At 42.3% G+C, this 20,919-nt stretch overlaps 1 protein-coding gene and 2 long non-coding RNA genes across 6 annotated transcripts; all 3 read right to left on the bottom strand.

The window, feature by feature from the left end:
* Positions 1-15: 15 nt before the first annotated feature.
* LOC114444457 (uncharacterized) lies at positions 16-4,509 on the bottom strand. The gene is made up of 3 exons (XR_003671558.1): positions 4,394-4,509; positions 4,020-4,075; positions 16-203 (listed from the first exon to the last, which is right to left on the bottom strand). It is a non-coding gene; the product is annotated as an uncharacterized LOC114444457 (long non-coding RNA).
* A 5,719-nt stretch (positions 4,510-10,228) lies between these two features.
* On the bottom strand, positions 10,229-11,271 carry LOC114444458 (uncharacterized). The gene is made up of 4 exons (XR_003671559.1): positions 10,996-11,271; positions 10,777-10,844; positions 10,464-10,600; positions 10,229-10,360 (listed from the first exon to the last, which is right to left on the bottom strand). It is a non-coding gene; the product is annotated as an uncharacterized LOC114444458 (long non-coding RNA).
* A 163-nt stretch (positions 11,272-11,434) lies between these two features.
* On the bottom strand, positions 11,435-19,793 carry LOC114444454 (von Willebrand factor A domain-containing protein 5A-like). 4 transcript variants are annotated; one of them, XM_028419026.1, is made up of 21 exons: positions 19,771-19,793; positions 19,470-19,544; positions 19,043-19,245; positions 18,746-18,968; positions 18,436-18,602; positions 18,236-18,350; positions 17,949-18,124; positions 17,775-17,863; positions 17,537-17,681; positions 17,375-17,454; positions 17,181-17,295; positions 16,902-17,060; positions 16,724-16,827; positions 16,290-16,510; positions 16,095-16,160; positions 15,746-15,766; positions 13,793-13,894; positions 12,571-12,672; positions 12,294-12,436; positions 12,058-12,181; positions 11,435-11,972 (listed from the first exon to the last, which is right to left on the bottom strand). In XM_028419026.1, exons 2-21 carry the CDS (start codon positions 19,510-19,512, stop codon positions 11,893-11,895), a joined length of 2,478 nt encoding a protein of 825 aa, XP_028274827.1. In that variant the 5' UTR covers positions 19,513-19,544; positions 19,771-19,793; the 3' UTR covers positions 11,435-11,892. The 4 variants fall into 4 exon arrangements, with proteins under 4 accessions (XP_028274827.1, XP_028274825.1, XP_028274826.1 ...); XM_028419024.1 differs by lacking the exon at positions 19,771-19,793 and having other exon boundaries at positions 19,470-19,636; XM_028419025.1 differs by lacking the exon at positions 19,771-19,793 and having other exon boundaries at positions 12,571-12,669; positions 19,470-19,636.
* Between the last annotated feature and the right edge of the window lie 1,126 nt (positions 19,794-20,919).

The following is a 20,919-nucleotide window of genomic DNA, read 5'->3' as shown; positions in this document are numbered from 1 at the left end:
GTGTCTTACCTGTCCCTGGCTGGCTCCGTCGTCCAGCTGTAGGCGGGCGAATGGTGCAGCAGGCACAGGAGGAGGAGGGGGGTCGGATGCACCATCTTGAAGCAGATCCAGAACCGCTGCTTCAAGAGTGGACACAACCTCCCCCCACTCCATCTCCTGCACCGTGCTCTTCACTACTGGCCAGAGGTCCATTTTAAACTGTGCTGGTAACATTTGAAACAATTTGGTTGATTTTGGTTTTACATATGTTCAAACTATGGATCAATAAACACAGTGATTATAATTCAGCAATAATATCATTAAGTGGCTTCATTTGAACTTACAAATGAAAATGCTGCATCAACAATACTCCAACATGGTTTAAGAATTGTACATTATACTCTAAGAATATATTTACATCAAACATTTGGGGAGAATATTCATGTGCATCAGTTTTAAGAGTATTATTCAGCTGTTACAGAGGTCACATCAGCAAATGAGTCTGAATCAGTTTAAAGTGTCTGTTCGTATTTACCAGATGTGGTCAGTGATGGCTGGTCTCCAAGGGTCTTCTGTCTCCGATGGCCTGTTAAATATATAGACAGTGTGATGTGTTATTATTCAAATAAAATGCTGTTAACATTGATTTTATCTTAATCTGCTACAAATCAAAATGCTGTATCAACAATAATAATCCCATATTTTAATGCATATTCAACACTTCAAACAGAGCACATTTGAATCTAAATATAAATCTTTGTTTTCAGATTTGCAGGAAGCAGCTCATTTAGTTGTATCTCTAAATATTTTCTACATTGTTCTTAGTACAAGATATAAGTACTATTTATTAGGGATGTCCCGATCGGATCACGTGATTTCAGACTCGATCGGAATCGGACATTACCTCCCGATCAGGACTCGGATATATATTTATTCTCAAAGTTAACGCCCTCTGTGCAGGGTGGCTCTGTGTCCTGTAGTGTAGGGGTATGACAGTTGCTTTTGGTGTGAGAGGTCGTGGTTCGAGACCTCGATGAGCTGCTGCGTGTGTGAAATCTCCCAGCGTGGCGCTCTGGACACACACACACAGGTTTTGCCCTTATAGAGAATCCTGAAAGTATCGGATCGGGCCTCGGTATCGGCAGATACTCAAAATCAAATGACTCGGACTCGAGGGCAAAAAAACCTGATCGGGACATCCCTACTATTTATTAAATAATGCAATTTAAAATCTCAGCCGTCTTCCACCCTGTCAGTGATTATCCACAACACTCAAATATTCAACCCTTTCTGTACTCTTGCATTGATTTAACAGCTGTAGTACAAGTTCCTTTGCTGATACAAACGTTACATTATATTAAAAACCACCACCAGCACTTAGGAAGAACATCTGTGTACCATCAAAGTGCATCATTCAGTTGTTAGAGGTCAGATCACTACATTAGTCTAAATGAGTTTAAACTATCTGTTAGTATTTACCAAAGTCCGTTGTTCAGATGGTTTTTCTTCTTATTTTTCAGGAGCTCAAAAAAACAGCTTCTCTCTCTGGACTCAACTGTGCAAATGAACAATATTCAAAACATAACATAACAACATTATATGGCTGCTGTGACTTTTTAAAACTTCAAAGCAGTTGCAAGGCAACAAGTCCTATGACATCATTACATAGAATTATTGAACATTACACACAAAAACTCACAGTTAAGAGCAGGAGTGAATCTGAATCCTTCTGTTTTATGTACACTTTCAACATTAATGAAGAATTTGTCTTTATAGTTATTCATATACACAAAGTGTTTTAGCTTTAGCTACAGTGTGTAGTGTATGTGTGCATTGCTTTCAGCTGTGTTTGCCTGTCATGATGAGGGAGAGTTAATATTATTAGGAATAATATTAGGAAAGTGTCACTTTATAGGCTCATCATGCTCAAATGAATAAAAACCTGCAATAAATCCTCCTTTGTTCAGGTTTAATCAAGAATGTTTCCTGTGTGTGTGTGGGGCACATTTTCACAGCAATGTGCAAAAGGGGAGTTTGTAAACATCAACAGTCTTTCCATGGTCAGGATTTTCAGCAAACAGTATTTTGTCCTCCTGACGAGCTGGAGACGGTTTAAGAGGACCCAGTCTGGTTGCTTCACGCTCTCTCTCCCCATCTGGCCTGCTAGGAGGGCTGCTGCTCTAACTGGCCTGCTGCAGGCATGGCAGTCATTTTGCTTGCACATTTCCTTATTTGTCAATTGTTGGTATTCAACTATTTTTCTTTCTTACAATAAATGGTAAAATGGTTAAAGTTGTGTTTGGCCTCCCCTATTCGTAACTAAACTAAACTACACATTATATACCTACATGTCACAGATTATCTAGAATAGTTCAAGAAAGCAGAGAATGTTGATCTCTTTCCAGTTTCTGAGTAATCTGTTGTTGGGTTTTTGGAATGAGGAGATCCAGGCGCAGACTCGAATGACAATTATTTATTTTGTAGAAAACAAAAGAACAAAAAACTTCCCGAAGGAGAAAAACTACTGAGGAGCAGGTGCTCTGGAGGGCGCAGGCTGAGCTGGATGGGACCAGGCGGAGCAGCGTCTAAAAGAGGAACAGTGTTAAAATCACAAGCTCCAGAGCTGCCCTGCTCTCTCTGGACACGCTCAGAGAGGCTTTATAATCACGCCCCCTTTGGCCTGCAAAGCTTTTACTCCTAAACCACATTAAACCTCTTTTGAAGATATATAGATGCATTCTTGATGTGAGTTTCAGTTTTGAGTTTGGGCTGTAAAAGCTGACATTTATTTTGCCTCCATACTGTCAATGGATCCTGTGTGTTTAAATGTTCACACCCACCACCTAGCTGTTCAGTTGTCACCACCAGCACCCTTAGTACAGTTTTTACATGGTCCTTTGAGCCAGATTGAACATCTATGGTGGAAAATGGATCCACAAGCTCCTTCATCCGAACATCAGGAGCAGCGGAGAGTAAGGCCTCTGCCAGAGAGGATACCCCCAAGATACCTACAGGACTATAAAACTGAGTTTTATGGTCAGCCTTCTCAACAACCAACACAGCGCACAGAATCGGCCCCAGAAAGTGCAGCCACTGAGCTACTGAGACAGGAAGTAGCAGAGCTAAAGGGTATGGTTAGAGCACTGTTTGGGAAATTTGAACAGTTGGAGCATAGCTATTCTGAGGGAGATTCAGAAGGCGAGAGTGAGAGACAATCACGCAAAGCCGAGTCTACTGAATATGTGTCCAATCAGCAATCATATCCTGAGAACACTACAGCACCTTGTGGAAAAACAGTCTGAACCAAATCTAGCCGCAACAGATGCTAATCGTAACCCTGGCAAAACTTCACAATCTGTTCAGACACTGTTTCCCTGTGAGCATAAGAGACCTGCTCCAATGCATGAGCCTCAGCTGCAGGGACCATCAGCGGTAGCAGTTCACCTGCCATCCAACCCAGTCTATATTCCTCATTCATCCTCCATCTCAGTGACTTTGCCACCATCACAGAGCTATCTGCAGGGTGCCCATGTGTCATCAGCTTCTTCTCCCTGTGTTCAGCAAGCATATCCTTCTCCATCACCCCAGAGACCCAACGCACTCCAGACATCTTCTGGTCTTCATAGCCAGCCCCTACTAGCCCAGGCACTTCAGATCCCACCTTATACAATACCTCCACCCTCCACTGCCTTAACTCAAGTCTCATCTTTGCAGCCTACCATCTACCCTCTAAGTAATATGGTTCCCAGCCAGCACCAGTATATACGCCATCCTTCTGTGCAACAGCCACCTTCAGTATATCTTGTCTCCCAGCCAGCTCCAGTTGCATACCTGCCACCACCTTTGGGAGCTGTCCCTAATTTAAGTTTACCTCAACCCCTTTACCTCAGCACTGGCAGCCTTGGAGAAACAGTATGGACAACCTCATCAACTAGCACTGAAAGATAAAGAATGTACATCAGTTTTAAGAGTATTATTTAGCTGTTACAGAGGTCACAGCAGCAAATGAGTCTGGATGAGTTTAAAGTGTTAGTACTTACCAAAGGTGCTCAGTGATGGGGCTTCTTTTGGGTGTGAACTCTTTCTCTGTGATGGCCTGTTAAATATATAGACAGTACAAAATATAAGTACCATTTATTGAAATAATGCATTTGTTAAATCTCATTTTTCTTCCACCTTGTCAGTGATTATCCACAATACTCTGATATTGACCCATTTCTGTGCTTTTTCTTTGATTTAACAGCTGTTAGAGTCAAAGTTTCTTTGCTCATACAGATGTTACATCAGATTAAAAACCACCAAGAACATTTAGGATCAACATTTGTGTGTATTATCAAAGTGCATCAGTCGATTGTTACAGAGGTCAGATCACTAAATTAGTCTAAATTAGTTTAAAGTATCTGTTAGTATTTACCAAAGTCAGCTGCTGTCTCTATGAAGGTCTGGTTCTTCTTCTTTATTAGTTTGGTTGTTGTTCCTTTGTTGTTTTATTGCTGGAGTTTAAAACCAGGTTCTCTCTCCGTCGTCTACACATAACATTCTCTGGTTGCTGCTGTTTTTTTAAACTTCACAACACTTGCACGGCAACAAGTTGTATGACAGAATTATTGTGCATCATTACAAAACAAAACAAAACAACAACTCAAATTTAAGAGCAGGAGTGAGATTTGAATCATTTTGTTTTATGTACATTTTCAAAACTACCTTTTAACAGGAAGAAACCTTGAGAGGACCCAGGCTCTCTGGGGGAACCCTTCCTCCTGAGGGCTGACAGACCTCCTTCTGCTGGAAACCACAGACTGAACCACCAAGACAGACCTACATATAAACACAGACATAAAACACTGAGGCTGTGTACAAGAAGGGCATGAGCAGACTGTACTTCCTGAGGAGACACAGGTCCTTCAGCAGGATGCTCCACATGTTCTACCAGTCTGTCATGGTGAGCACTTCTTTGCTGTGGTGTGCTGGGGATCAGGCATTAAAGCAAAGGCCGCCAACAGACTGAACAAACTCATCAAAAAGGCGGGGTCTGCACGATAAAGAGATATTGTTTACATTTCTTCTATAATTTAACATGGAGAGGCCTATGGTCAAAGGTTGGTGCTACTAAGCCACACACTAATGTTTGTTCTCTTCTCAACTGCAGCAGATTAAAAGTTGTTGTTGATAGTACTCCATCATCTGAGGGGAGCACTTCGAACTGTGATTTCATGGGAGTGCTTTGGTCTCACCACTGATGTAATTGACACTTAGCGAGAGAGAGCTCATTGTCGCAAACAGTACCATACTGTATGGTGGAAGGGACAGGTCTAGTAATCCAGATGTGTACAGCATAACTGCGAGCCTAAAACATACATGCAGATTGCATAAGATAAAAATAAACACATGATATACATTTACAGCCAGGTACTGTGACAGTATTGTTACATCACTTTATACATTTATTCATTCATTCATTCATATTTATACAAGATTTACAGAAATCACGAATCACGAGGGATGGTGTAGTCGACCATGTTGGGAAGACCAGAAAGCACACAGCAGCTCAGAGCGCTGCGGGCGACGTCCGTGTCGCAGGCCTGAGACCACTTATTCGTCTCACTGTCATAGTACTCAACATCAGAAGTGGTGATGGTGAAGCCATTGAAGCCCCCGACAACAAAGAGCCGGTCTTCAACTACTTCGATGCCAAAATCGCTGCGGGGGGTTATCATCATGGAGGACACGTTGCGCCAGGTGTTGGTGTGAGGGTTGTAGACCTCAGTGGTCTGCAGATAGGCTGTTCCATCGAAGCCACCAACCTTTGGAGTCAAAGATGAGAAGAAGATGCATCACTTATCAATTTAATTGTCACATAAAAAACTAGGCGCTTTAAACCGCTGTTGAAAGCACATTTCTTTCATGCACTTACTGCATAAACACGGTTGTCGTATGCAATGACTCCTACTCCACTGCGTGGGCTGCTCATGGGAGAGATCAGGGTCCACTGGTTGGTCTCTGGGTTGTAGCACTCTGCTGTTTGCAGGTGCTCATTCCCGTCAAATCCACCACATATGTAGATCTGAATACAAAAAGGGGGGGTGGGGGGGCAATAAGAAATTGTCATTTTCTTATTGCCCCCCCACCCCCCCTTTTTGTATTTTTGTTGGCTCAAACTGGCAGCAGTGTTCTGTAAACAAATCTTTCTGTTCTCTGTTATGTTCCATTGTGTTCCATCCACCTTGCCGTTGAGTGCTGTGCAGCTGGCGCTCCTCCTCTGCTCATGCATGGGTGCAATTTCAAGCCACTGGTTGGTTTCTGGCTGGTAGAACTCAGCACTGCAGAGACTTGTGTGCACATCATAGCCTCCCATGGCGTAGATGCACCCATTCAGCACAGTCACGCTCACATTACCGCGGCGATAGTGCATCGGTGCCACCTCTTGCCATGTCTGTGTGCTCAGGTCAAACCTGCGCACACTATTGGTGGCTATGAATACCCGGGCAAAGCCACCAACACAGTAGACATACCCACCGAGGTAGGCTGCACCATGAAAGCTGCGAGGGGGCTCAGAAAGCTTTGTTATGTTCATCCAGCGATTTGCACGGACGTCAAATGCCTCGATTAGATTGCCGCTGCTCAAGCCTCCAATGGCCAATAGGATGGCAGAAGGCAGACGAGGCCGACCAAGGATTCTGTCTTTGCATTCGATGACCTCAAAGACCACGGCCCGGCACCTCAAGTTGTCCGTCACCAGCTGATTGGACAGCACGTGACTCTGTGTGCACTCTGTAGGCATCATGCTCAGCCTAACCTACAGCAATACAGAGAATAAAGAGGATATAACTTAACAGTCTGTGTCAGAATAAATAAAAATACATAAATTGTTCTTAATAAAGTAACACAAGTAACAAGTAAAACAATAAAATAATGGTCAGTTATTTGAAATGCTATTAGCAACCGGAACAAATGAGGTCTTCATTCTCTTTGTTCTACATCGTGGCAGTCAGATGGACTGAGCCCCTATGAAGTCTTATCTTTAATATATTTTTTCATTCCTCTCATTACTCTCCTCCCTTCATCTGTCATAGTATCACTATCAGCTTATTGATTGTCTGAGTTGCATTAACCTGCACACAAAGCTTATGCAAATTGCCAGCATTACATGTATATGTTCCCTTCTAGTTTATGTACTTGTACTGTATGTATAATATAATGTACCTTTGACAAGAGAAGATCTGAGTATCCTTCTCGTTCCTGAGGTTCATGTGTGATCCACCGAACGATGGCCTCAAACACAGCTGCCTCCTTTCTCACAGTGAGGTCGTCACTGCTGATGATGTCACTGACATCCTGGGCAGAGAGCTGCAGGAACTCTTTGGCGAAAGCCACTTCCTCAAAGTGACTGAGGACATAGTGGAACGCCTTGAGGTGCAGTTCAGGGGCGTGGTAGTTTTTTGTGAACTGCCAGATGCCGATGCAGTTGTTTGGGCAGAGCGTCTTTTCAAAAAACTTGCAGCATATCTGCACCAGCTTCACTATATCAAGGGAATCAGCTGCCATGAAAAGCCTCCGTGCATTGGACTCTGTCATGTTAACAGAGCCAGTGTATGCAAACTCAATGATCAGCTTCAGCATGTCTGAGGATAGGTCAGGAATACTGTAGACTTTCTTGTCAGGTTCAGACGAGCGTGTGAAGAGAGCTCTGAAAGACACAGAAAAAGTTCCACAACATGATACACCACTTTGATGCATTTCAGTTTTTAAAACAGATACTAAAATTAGTCACTAAGTCACTGGTGGATCTATGGGTAACTTTATTCAACAGTCTAGTTAAAGGTCTAAATCTGATTGCTGTAACTTAAGTCTAAGTCTAAGATAAAACATTTCTCCGCTGCTCTCTGTACTGTGCACAGAGGAGTTCTGCCCCATGCTGGTATGTTGACGGTGTTTGTTTTCAGGTGCTGCGTGATCTCTGTGCGCACGTAGCAGTGCTCCGTCAGAATACAGTCCCAGAATAGATCAAAGTAGGAGACTGCCATGTGATAATCTGCATTTTCATTTGTGCTCGCCATGAATACGCTGGTCACATACAGTACTTGGAATTTCTTTCTTTTTAATCAGGATGCTAGAACCCGTGTTCTCAGTAGCTGCCCTCACTGTAAACAAGCTGCGCACATGCCTGACTCCAGGACATGTATGAGGTGAACAACTTATTTTCATGTTAAAGCAGCTTGACATATTGTATTTAATTTCTATTCACAATTGATTTTGTTACTCTAGCCTACATAAATGTCATTGTCTGTACTGTATCACCAAAGGTACAGCAAATCACTCATTAAAGAATATGACATGCAGTTTTTATTTAGTAAACAATATTTATCTTTTAATCTTATTGAATCTGAGGGAAATTCACTGCTTATCAATTAATCGTTAATCGATCAATAAGGTCATTCAACTAATGAATTAATGAATTACTCGATAATTTGCATCCCTAATCTGACCTGTTATTAATAAAGATTGAGAAGATTGGACCAGTTGTATTTTTTTGGAATATTTGAACCCCTTTTTTTGTGGAATACTTAATGCTTACCCCCGTGTAAGTTGAGTTTGAGACTCCTGCTATAGAGGGAGAAATCACTATTAGATACTTGAATGTCAACATGTCAAACATCATCCTTGGATGTCCTATCATCCAAGTCCCACCTGGGGCCAGCAGATTAACACACACTTGTTCACCGGTTGTTTTTGTCATGGTAAAACATTAAGGACTGCTGCTACTTTCTTTGTGAGGTCAGGCTGACAACATTTTCCCCAGCAGTTGACTAGTCATCACAACAAAATCAGAAAACACACTGAAACACTGTAAGCTATAAAAACAAGATTGCAGTGAATAATCTCCAACACTCACATCATAAACTACAACAAATCCTTGTTTTTGTCTCCCTGTGTAAAGGTTACTAACACATTAATTTAAAATTGAGATAATCAGTTCACCTGAAGTAAGTGTACTTGGCCAAGATGACTCTGTGGATGGGAAAGTCATCATCCTCCACTCTGATGACAGCATCGCAGAGCAGCCAATGCTCACGGAGATCTGTGTACACGTTCATGTTGACTTTATATTTTCTCTGTTTGTTGTCTGTCTCCTCTCAGAAGTTTAAAAACACACTGTGAATGGAACTTTTGTCATTAAAACACTTCACATCCCCATGGAGATGTGTATACATTTAAAAACTACTCATCCTGGCATTGAATTTGCGTTTTTAGTTGATTTTTAAATATTGCCCACCCCCCCCTCACCGGTGAACAGCCAGGGAATGGACATTGAGCAGGTGGACTCTGGGTGTTCACCTCAACACAGCATGCAGCAGTGGAATAGCAGGGTTGTCCAATAACCAGAAGGTTGGTGGTTCAATCCCAACTCCTCCTCCATTGCTAGTCATTGTATGTATATGTATATTAAACAATTTCTTACTAAAGTATCTAAAATAAAAAAATACAAAAACAACAAACTGGACTGGACTCACAACACAGATGCACTGTACAGGAAGGGCCAGAGCAGGCTCTACCTGCTGAGGAGACTGTGGTCTTTTGGAGTGAGAGGGGCACTCCTGAAGACCTTTTATGACTCTGTGGTGGCATCGGTCATTCTGTATACTGTGGTCTGCTGGAACAACAGCATCACTGAGAGGGAGAGGAAGAAGCTGGGCAGAGTGATCAGGAAGTCCAGCTCTGTCCTGGGCTGCTCGCTGGACTAAGTGCAGGAGGTGGGTGACAGGAGGGTCCTGACAAAACTGACATCCATGCTGGACAATGAGTCCCACCCCCTGCAGGACACCCTGTCAGCTCTGCAGAGCAGCTTCAGTGGGAGACTGCTCCACCCTCGCTGTATGAAAGAGAGATAGAGAAGGTCTTTCCTGCCTGCTGCTGTCAGACTGTATAATAAACACTTCTGTGTTTATTGAGATTTGAATCATTTTGTTTTATGTACATTTTCAAAATTATTAAAAAAGGTGTCTTACTAGTTGTTTAGGTGTTTTAGCTTTAGCTGCAGTGTGTAGTGTGTGTGCATTACTTTCAGCTGTGTTTGCTCATCATGTATATGTGTTCCATAACCTGAATGAGCACTAAGCTATTATAACAACACTGACACACTTTAAACAGTGTCACAGTTTGTGTGACATCTCCTTGGCTGTCCCACTGTTCTCTTACCCGTCTTTGGTAGAACAGGATGTAAGCAGTTCCCTGCTTCCCTGCAGGATCTGCTCATCTCGATGAAGTTGGCATCGTCATAGTGGAGCCACCACTCACCATCCAGTGTCTTAGCGTCTCCTTTTGCAGGAACCGGTTGATCCTGAACCTCTTCAGGTGAAGCACCAGGAATTTAGCTCCACAACTGAACACAAACACACACAAATGATCTCGTTGAGAAACATCACACATAACTTGCACTACAACTTAATCAAAAGGAGTGTGTGTGTGTGTCTGTGTGTTTTTACCTTTTGCATGTTATTGTGTCGTCCATGCTGAACATCAAGTTTGCCTCCACAGGACAGACGCAGTCCGCCCCCAGCAGATTCTGCAGCGGTGAAGCCAGACTCCTGATCTGCTCTATGAAGGTTGTGATGAACTCATCCTGCAAAAATACAAACAGGTTTGATTTAGAGGATACACATAAGTAACTTTATTACGTAGTAAACCAGTAGGAAGTATGTTCAGAAACATCTTTCAGCAGTTCAACACATCCATCAACTCTATCCCATCATACAGTTTTATGTTGTGTTTTCCTGTCACCAAGTTAAAATTTCTGACCTCTCTTCTAAACTGGGATGCCGTACAATCTGACTTTCCTCTGTGTTTTCAGGAGAAATCTGGGTTTTCTGTTCACAACAAGACAAAGACGAAAGATACAGAAGTTATGGATCATCTGTGAGATAAACTGGCCTCACACCAACGACGACGACAACAGCAGCAGCTCTGTACAGTGAAGCTGTAGATGAACAAGATGTAGAACATATTAGAGGAACAAACCTTCTGTTGACGGTCAAACATCGCTGTGGAAATCTTGCAGTGGGTAAACTGTATGTGCACTCTGCTGAAAGTAGTCCAATAATGACTGAGGATCAACAGTGCAGAACTTTACAAAGGGGCTATGGATGATGTCACTTCTATGATGAGATCCATCACCATGGCACACATAATACAGACAATAAATATATAAACAAATAAATATGTATACAGTGTGATTACTGATACAAATAAATGGAGCCTCATGTTTTATTATAGGATTTATCTATCAGACTGAAATCAAACTGTCAGAACGTATGAAGTGTATAATGTGAAGAGTTCTATAGAAATTGCTAATACATCACCTATTAGAGGTACTGTCTGTTTGTGTACAAGTGGTAAATAAAAGCTCTTGAATCTTCTAGGCAGAGGTGTTTTTACCCCACAATGAACAAATGAAGAATGAAGCCACCAAGGCTCATTTTATTTAATGCTGGTCAAATTTCAGCCATAACATACATTCAGCTTTTACTGCTAATACTGATGGTCAAGGACAAACCCTGTTATCTGAAAAGCATACTTTTTAAGAAAAACGTAATAAACTTTAGCACCCAATATGTAATACATTATTAGTTGGACTATATCACTAATATGTATCAACAAGCATTGGTTCTTTGCAAAGAGCAGATAGGAAAATCAACATGTTGAGTGTAAACAGTATGTTGTAACCTTTGAGTTTCAAAGTGCATGTAGACTTGTTACTGTAACTAAATGCAGTCACTCATTGTGCCAATATTATGGCACAGGTAATGAACAGACAAACATCAAAGAACAAATGCCAAAAATACAAAAGTATTGATAAGAGTGTATGTTGTAACTCTGATCATTCAATCCTGAAGAAGAAAGCATTAAATGAAGACCTCAGAGTCCGAGGGCGTCTTTCTGCACGCTAGAACCCAGCAGTGCATTTCCAGCATCCACACAGTCTGTCACTCTCAGTGCTGAAAGAACATCACAAGAATAAACATGGAGGACAGCACACACTGATAAAAACAGCAGTTCAGCATTTATTATTAGGTTTTCTACCATTCTGAGCACGGAGCCATGACACAGCCTTCATAGCCAGCAGCTCCCACTCCTCCTTTGCATCCATCTTGAAACCATGAAGCCAGATCAGAGCCAGAATGGTGGCCCACTCTTCATTGTTGACCTAGTTCAGCAAAGCAAACTGTGTTGACACCGTGCACTAAACTAGTTCATTATTTCCTGTGTGTGTTTGTGGACACCATGAAACTGTGCTATTGTTTTTAATGTTGACCCACCAGTGCAGGCTTTGACTTTTCCACCTCCTCACTGGTCTTTCCCAGTGCGGCAGCCAGAGCTGGATCGAGCTGCCAGCAGCCAGACGCCTTCTGGAGAGAGACCAGCTGCAGCAAAGGGTCTTGAGGAGACTGGGAAGCTGTAGCTTCAGTATAGAAGAAGACATGTTGAGTCTTTAGTGGGTTTTTGCTTAAACTGTATTTGGACCGATATTATTTTGACATATTAGCATATAGACACACAAAATTAAATAAATAAGTGCACCGTAAAAGACATTACCCCCATCATCATCCAGAGACATGTCAGAGTATCTGGATTTCCTCGGGGAACCCAGCGGTTGTTCCACAGAGTATTCCCCCGGACTGAGGGGAGGTTGAACTACTAAAGCAGAAATGTTAGTTCAAACGTATTAAGAAGGTAGGTTGGTTTTCATAATGATAAAACACTTCACTATAATGCTACCCTGTCTCTAACAGCATCACTGTATGTCTATCACCAAGACTCAAATACACACATATCTTGTACGACACACTAATGATTCTGTCCCATTGTGGGGACAAACACAGATGGAAACACACTGTCAGCATGCACACACATATTCTGACTACAGAACCCCTTGGATATTATTTAATAGTTTTGAGCTTATTAGCATTAGTGCACATGCTTGAAAAAGGGTATCAGGTCAAACTGAAATCAATGGATCAATAAATTAACACAGCCTTGTCAAAGTTACACTGTGCTTTTTTCAGTGTCTCCTCATGCAGAAGTCACATTTTTGTAATAACAATTTGATAAAACGTCGAGGTCAAAAAATAATGGCTCAACATTCCTCTCATGTCAACTTTACATGTCTGGCCATAACGTCCCCCCTCTAAAAAAGACGAGTTAAATATATTAAAAGGTTACAAACAGACAGCAACAAATAAATAGGTTTCTGACCTTTGAGGCAAAAATTTGCTTAAAACACAGATGCTGTTGGAATATTCCAAATGTCTGATAAGTAATATTTCACATTACAATGACACCCTGTGAGTACAGCCTTAGTTCAAAGGCCTTGGTTAAACTTGTATAAAAACAGAATAATAATGGGTTTATGGATTAGTTTTGGTTTTCATAATGATAAAGCCCCTGTGACCCTGTACTACAGGACAAAAGCGGGTTCACATGATGTATGGATGGATAATGATAAAGCAGTTCACCATTATCCTATTATCTTCTCTCAATAACATTATCACTGTACGACTATCTTGTTAGACACAGGTTCATCTGCAACATGCCATATATGTCTTTTTCAGTGTCTCCTGAGCCACAGACCATTGATAATGGACCATTGATGGACAAAACACTAAAACAAAACAGTAATGGGTTTCAGTATAGAAGGAGACACGTTGACGTTTTAGTGGGTTTTTGGTTAAAACTGTATTTGGAGTGTGATTATTTTGACACATTAGCACATAGACACACATAATGAAATAAATAAGTGCACCGTAGAAGACATTACCCCAATTATCATCCGGAGACATGTGAAAGTGTCTTAAAGATTTCCTCTGGGAACCCAGCTGTTGTTCCAAAGAGTATCCTTCCCCCCTGAGGCGAGGTAGATCTGTTAAAAAAAGTGACCACAGCAGAAAAGTTAGTTCAAATGTATTAAGAAGGTAGGTTGGTTTTCATAATGATAAAACACTTCACTATAATGCTACCCTGTCTCTAACAGCATCACTGTACGTCTATCACTAAGACTCAGATACACACATATCTTGTGAGACACACTAATGATTCTGTCCCATGGTGGGGACAAACACAGATGGGAACACACTGTCAGCATGCACACACACATTCTGACTACAGAACCCCTTGGATATTGTTGCATTGCATATACAGTCTTATGCAAAAGTTTGGGCGCCCCTTAGGAAAATCACTGCATCAGTTTGTCACTTGCTGAGCTTTTGAAGCAGCAGCTTCATTTTAACAAGTTATACTTGAACAAAACATTTCAGTAGTGAAATAATTTTGATTGGCCCAACAGAAACATGTTTATGTGCATTTAATCAAATCAGGCAGGTGCATAAATTTCGGCACCCCAAAGAAATAATTCCATTAATATTTAGTAGAGCTTCTTTTTGCTGCAATAACAGCCTATAGACACCTCCTATAGCCACAGACAGTCCCTGAAGCCCGAAGGCAGGTGGTATTTTTTTCCAAAAACACCTCCAGGTCAGTCAGGTTTCTTGGCTTTGGTGCATTGACAGCCTGCTTCAAATCAATCCATACATTTTCAGTGATGTTAAGGTCTGGGGACTGTGGTGGCCCTTCCAGAACATGGTACTTGTGCTTCAGCATGAATTCCTTGGTGGATTTTAAACAGTGCTTAGGGTCATTGTCCTGCTAAAAAATCCAACCCTGGTGTGGCTTTAACTTTGAGACTAACTCTTGAACACAACACTTGTCAAGAATCTGCTCATACTGAGAGGAATCCATGTGGCCTAACCCTAACCATAACTTTAACAAGGTCTCTAGTACCTGTGCTAGCCACGCAGACTCATAACCTAATGGACCCTCCACCAAATGTCATGATAGGCAGTAACTTCCTCTCATGGACTTCAATGTGTTTCTTACACCATGCATGCCTCCTCTGGTTGTGACCAAATAACTCTCTTAGTCTCATCTGACCACAGTATTTCTATCCTAAAATGCTTCTTTCTTGTCCAGATGTGCTGCATACCTCATGTGACGCTTCTTGTGATGAACACTCAAGAAATTGTGCATCATCCTGCCAATGAGCTTTTCCTGGTGTAAAGTACACTGGATTGTGGAACGATGAATAACTACACTACCAGTAGCCAGATGTTCTTGTAGTTCTCTGGAGGTGGTCTGTGGCTGGTCTGTGACCATTCTAACCATCCTTGTGCCTTTGTTTCCGCCTACCACATCTTTCCTTCACAGTGATTTCTGACAGTGGAGACAGACAGTCCAAACCTTCCAGATCATTTCTGGTACCCTTCTCCTAATTCATAATAATGAATTCATAATAATGAATTATAATAATGAATTATCTTAGTTTTTAGGTCAGTGGAGAGCTGTTTAGCACAGCCAGCAGTTACATTTGTTAAACAGCCTTTTTCATGATTGATTCTACCTGTCTTTGTAACTGAAGATCTAACGAGCCAAACAAAGCATTTTTGTGCTTCACATTAAAATCAATGTGATTGAAAGGGTGCCCAAATTCATGCACATGCTTTGTTTAAATGCACATAAAAACGTTTCTGTTGGGACAATCAAAGTTGTTTCACTACTCAAATGTTTTTGTTTCCATAAGGTATGACATATGTAAAAATGAGGCTGCTGCTTCAAAAGCTCAGCAAGTGACAAAGTGATGCACTGATTTTCCTAAGGGGTGCCCAAACTTTTGCATAAGACTGTAGCATGTATATGTTAAAAATAGTGTTTTACTTACCTCCAGTACACCCTCTTGGACCTCCACACATCAGTAAATGAACAGTGCCCCCCCAAAAAAGATGAGGTAAAGATATTAAAAGGTTACAAACAGGCAGAGAGCAACAAGAGGTTTCTGACTTTTTTAGCAAATATTTGCTTAAAACACAGATGCTGTTGGAATATTCCAAAGTAACTTTTCACATTACAATGACAGAACAGCTCATACAGTACACACTATATTTCAATATAAAGATCTAAATAAGTGAAAGAGCACAGAAATATTTGGTCTGTTCAGTGCTTTACTTATTTACTGTATTTCTACGTTTACACACAGACATGTTTTCAATCCTATTTAAGATTTTATTTACCCCTCACTCTTGCTGGAGCTGCACAGGACATTGTCATTGGTGAACCCAATTTTGCGCAGAGATACACTTGAAGATAAAGACAATTATGAAGCAAACAGTAAAACACATTCTGTTGGTGATAATTCTTATGAAACAAGTTTCAAACTTCAATTACAAATAATACATGTGTGACATCATGTTGTTAATAATACTCACTGGATACTGTTGGAATGTTTCTGCGTAGCAAAGGTCCTTGAATCGCTTCACCACCAGTTTTATTAACAGCAATGAAAGCAGTGAAAGAGCTGCTCACTCCTGATTGGACACTGAGCTCCACCACCTTCTTCTTCACTCCATCCTTCTCTTCTCTCTTTTCTCTCTCTTCCATCTCCAGGGAGCGAATCAGAGTCCGAGCAGCCAACCTGTGGACTGTTGATCTGCAGACAGCAGAGGGAAGGAAACACTCAGACAGAGATATAATGTTTGTTTACCAGTGATTTGTTAGTTTTCTGTTTTCTATCAGTGTCACAGAGAGCTGCACTCTAATGCAGGACACACTGGATATGAAGCAAGAGACATGCTGGACAAAAAACTGATCATCTGTAAAGATCCAAAGCAGAACAGTGCCGTCTGTATCAAACATGTGTTACCCAGTGTCCTCTGCAGGTTTGAGGCTGAAGTTCAGCTGGTTCTGAGAGGGATGACCTGCCAGGCTGTACTTCACCGTCACACTGCCCTCTGCTGCCTCTGAACTCTATCATCACAGTGTTAGAAACCATCACTGTCTCCACATACCTGATGAAAAACATGAGGTGGAGCTGCTCCTACCTGTCCAGTCAGCTGTGCATAAATCAGTGACCTTTGACCCTGAAAAAGTGCTGTGATTGGTGGAGAGAGAGCAGTCACAGACACTCCCTTTGGTAAATCCCATGTGACTGAGACGTCCACCACAGCTGGCTGCAGAGCAAATCGCAGCGACTGCATCACCTGAAAAATAATAAAAAGTGTCAGCACACACTAACCTCTGGGTTTTTACTCACTGGAACTCTGATCTCTGAGCAGACACAGATTCACTGCTGCTGAGCTTCACTGTGTTTACTGTCTTACCTTTGGCTGCATCCGGTCAGTCCCTGTGATGAACTGAGCGTGACCTCCTCCCTCCTTGGCCAAACCATTGATCAGAGCAGAGCTGGCACCTTCTCCAATCCCAAAAGAGAAACACCTGCAGTACAGCAGTTTGTTTACACACACTGAACACATGGACACACTGAGGATTGTATTGTGATTGTTGTGTTTTTCACCTGTGGGACCCTGAGTGCTTCTTCACCAGATCTACAACTTCTTTGGTGTTTCCTACCTCTCCATCAGTAAAGACAAACAGCTGGAGAGAAGTAGAGTTTGTTAGATCACACCAAGAAACCTGCAGCAGGTGTTGTGTGTTTGTGTGTGTCCATGGGTCTTACTTGTCTGGGCTGATTGGGGATGCAGGGCTGGCTGTAAATATGTCTGAGGGGCATCAGGATCTCTGTTCCTCCCAGATTAGCATCCATCTCCTCAACTTTCTTCAGAGCCTCCTCCATGGTCTGCTGGCTGTACTCCACACTCTTACTGCACAAACACATTCAGCAATGAACACGTGCATGTATTCAATATCCAACATCAAGACTCTCACTAGCTGCCAGATATGAAGGAGTCACTTACGGGAAGATGCGTTCAAACCTGGAGCCAAAGCTGTAAATGTTGAAATAGCAGCCCATTGGTAAGCTCTTCAACAGCAGCAGCAGAGTGTCCTTAATGAAGAACAGATAGTGAAGGTCACTGCATCAGAGGGACACTGTGGAGGATTTTAGAAAGACAGTGAACACTGCTGGATACCCTGGCACTGCTGATGCGAGTTTTTTCCTGCTTGCTGTTAGTCAGTAAAGAGGTCATACTTCCAGATCGATCCAATAAGAACACAAACTCTCCACGTGAGGCGACTGTAGACATCACAGACTGAGGGAACTCAGGGTACAGGCTCACCATCACCACTGGATCACCCATCAGAGAGCCTGACACACAGGAAATCACAAACCTGCTCTTCACTGTCATTCCAACACTTCATTTGCTTACAGGTGAGCTTAATGAACCATTTATTATAACTTCACTGATTGGTCACTCACCCTGCTTGGCAGAGGCCTGTCCTGCCTCCACCACAGCAGTGGGCTGGTGGGCGTCTTTGTAATAAATCAGCAGTTCAACATCTCTGTCAAACTTGTGTCCTGCAGACAACTTGATCTACAGTTCAAACACACACATTAACATTCAGTGTTCACTTCAGATGACCGACCACACGCAGCAGACACATTAGCACTCTACCTACCGTGGCCTGGGTTTGATCAGTGTTGAGGTACTGGAGAGGGTCCAAGGAGCAGCTGGACTCCACCTTAGAGACTGGACGAGCAGAGGACACTCGGGCAGACAAAGACAGGCTGTAGGGCACCAGAGAGGCTGGAACAGAGGTGACCTGGACACTGGACACTTCACTACCTGCAAACATGAGACACAACTCTTAGCCCTCTGGTTGTTGTTTGAGGTGGGAGGCTCTGGGAAGCTGCTGGCCTTATCACTGCACAGTGCTCTTTGGCTTCCATCAGTATGTGTCTGTGAACACTGATGCAGTGTTGTCCTACCCTGAGGTTGGTAGCGAGGGTTGAGCACAGCAGGCAGACTAAACCTCAGCCCGTCATCAGCCTGCACAGCCAGCTCAGTGACGTACTCCAGCCTGATGGAGGCGCTCTCTCCTGGAGGCAGACTGCCCACACTCAGAGAGAATATATCTGGACTCTGCTGGCTCTCCTCCAACAGGAAGGCCTGCTGACCGGAGCTCAGTGCATCATCATACTCCTCACGAGCCTGCAGTACAGGTGACACATGTCAGTAACCGTCTGGTTTTCTTCACAGTGACTGAATCTTTCTGTGCAGCTCACCTCCTGTTTCTCCTTCACCTCAGCTACAATCTGCGTCTGTCCAAGCTTTGCACTGAAATGACAGACAGCAGCATCTCCAGGCAGAGGGAAGACAAACACAGCCTCCACTGGTTTGTCCTCCTTGTTCTCATAGTTCAGAGTGGAGACCACTGTAGCCACATGGTCCCTCACCTCCAGCTCCACCTCAATGCTCTTCAGAGGAACTGACAAACACAACAGAAACATTCTAATGGTTTTAATCTCCCCTTTAAACCTACACCTACCGAGCAGCACGCTTAAAAGATGATAAAAGGAAAACTATGTAAAAACACTGACACAACAGATATGATGACGAGTATGAAGGGAAAACATTAATGATTTTTATATGTAGAATAAAGAGACATCAACTTCGTAATAACAATAATAATAACACATGACAGCACTGTACCTGGCTCCTTATTGACAGTAAGCAGACCACAGCGGTTCATCATTGTCTCTTCAACAAGTGGTAATGTGCAGATTTCTGTAAATAAAAGTAATGTAAAGCTACAACTGAGTATGTGCATCGCCTGAAACATGTCTTTCCTTCAGCTGGTGAAACGAAATGAAAGTGAAACTTATGACTTCGCAGTTATGAGGGCGTATTTTTAGTACGTTGAATGTTGAGCTCTAGACAGACGGCAGATAGGCGACAAATCATTATTTGCCTTTATATAAGTTCGTCCGTCATATTTAAACCAGATGCCTATCTCAAGCAGGGAAGAGCAGCCTGGGAGAGAAAATAACAATAAAGTTTTACAGTCAGAGCCACGTCCACAGTTTCTGTAATCTGATATTTACTGTGACTGCCCCCCCCCCTAAAAAAAGAAAAGTGGCTCGGACTAGTAGGTGTGGTGGCACGTGAGCATGTAGTCTCTTCTTCGCTTCCGGAAACAGTGCGTCCTCTCACGAGCTCTGTGAAGCGGAGATTTAAAGTGACCACTGACCTTTCAGACCAACATTCATCTCCAGCAGTGACATGATGCTTCTGTTGGGACAACAGGAAGTTTCTGATGCTCCAAATAAGTAAATCATTTCAAAAAGATACAAAACTAGTTGATAATAAGAATCAGGCTTTTGTTCAAAAATATATATAAATGCATAAAAATGCAGAGACAGACGGACACCATAACAGCTCCCCAAAAGTGAGGTCAAAACATCTGGATTGCCGGGTGGTCACTGGCTGCAGTATGTAGGTCACAATGGGACATCCCCCAACTAAAAAATAAAAAACTCCTTAAATAAATTTTTGCAAGTTAGCTAGTTTGTTATTAGTGTGTGCAACTTGTCATATTCCATACATTTGTATTTAATTAGTTATTGTTAATATAACATTACCGGTAACTATAACATTCATATTGTTATATAACATTGTGGTCAGCAGCCAAGCTCCTGAAAATGTTGCTCAACATGGAAGTGGGTGCATGCTTAGGCTGAACAGCAGAGATACAGCTTCACCTCTTGACCTCAGATGTGCAGACTCTGGCTTCACCCTCTTTAAAGAAGCCAGACATTTTGGCCTCACATTCGTATGACAGACAGATGTAGAGCTGCATTGTTTTGTTTTTTTATTTACCATCTTTGATGAACTTCTGTTACTCTGTTTAACTCTTTGCTAAATACAAACCAGACTAAGCTTATTAGCTGACGAGTGTGAATGTGTTCAACCAAACCAAACCTTTGAGTTTCAAAGTGAATGTAGACTTGTTACAGTAACTAAATGCAGTCACTCATTGTGCCAATATTATTTTTAACACAAGGCATTGAACCCAGGTGATGTAGGTGGATGTCCCCTTTTTGTATGCATGTACTGTTAGTGGAGTTGACTCAGTCTAGCCTGTGCCCAGAGCCCAGAACCT

This window comes from Parambassis ranga, chromosome 13 (genome assembly GCF_900634625.1).
Source record: "Parambassis ranga chromosome 13, fParRan2.1, whole genome shotgun sequence".
Classification (NCBI taxonomy): domain Eukaryota; kingdom Metazoa; phylum Chordata; class Actinopteri; family Ambassidae; genus Parambassis; species Parambassis ranga.
This window is presented reverse-complemented; position numbering and strand designations above follow the sequence as displayed.

What these genes read in the sequence shown, in the direction of transcription:
- LOC114444454 (XM_028419024.1), bottom strand. Translation starts at nt 19,599, where the DNA reads ATGTTTCAGGCGATGCACATACTCAGTTGTAGCTTTACATTACTTTTA. An exon ending in AAGCACTCAGGGTCCCACAG is followed by an intron (nt 17,296 to 17,374) that starts GTGAAAAACACA and finishes GCTGTACTGCAG; the next exon opens with GTGTTTCTCTTTTGGGATTG. An exon ending in AAAAGTCAAAGCCTGCACTG is followed by an intron (nt 12,182 to 12,293) that starts GTGGGTCAACAT and finishes TTGCTGAACTAG; the next exon opens with GTCAACAATGAAGAGTGGGC.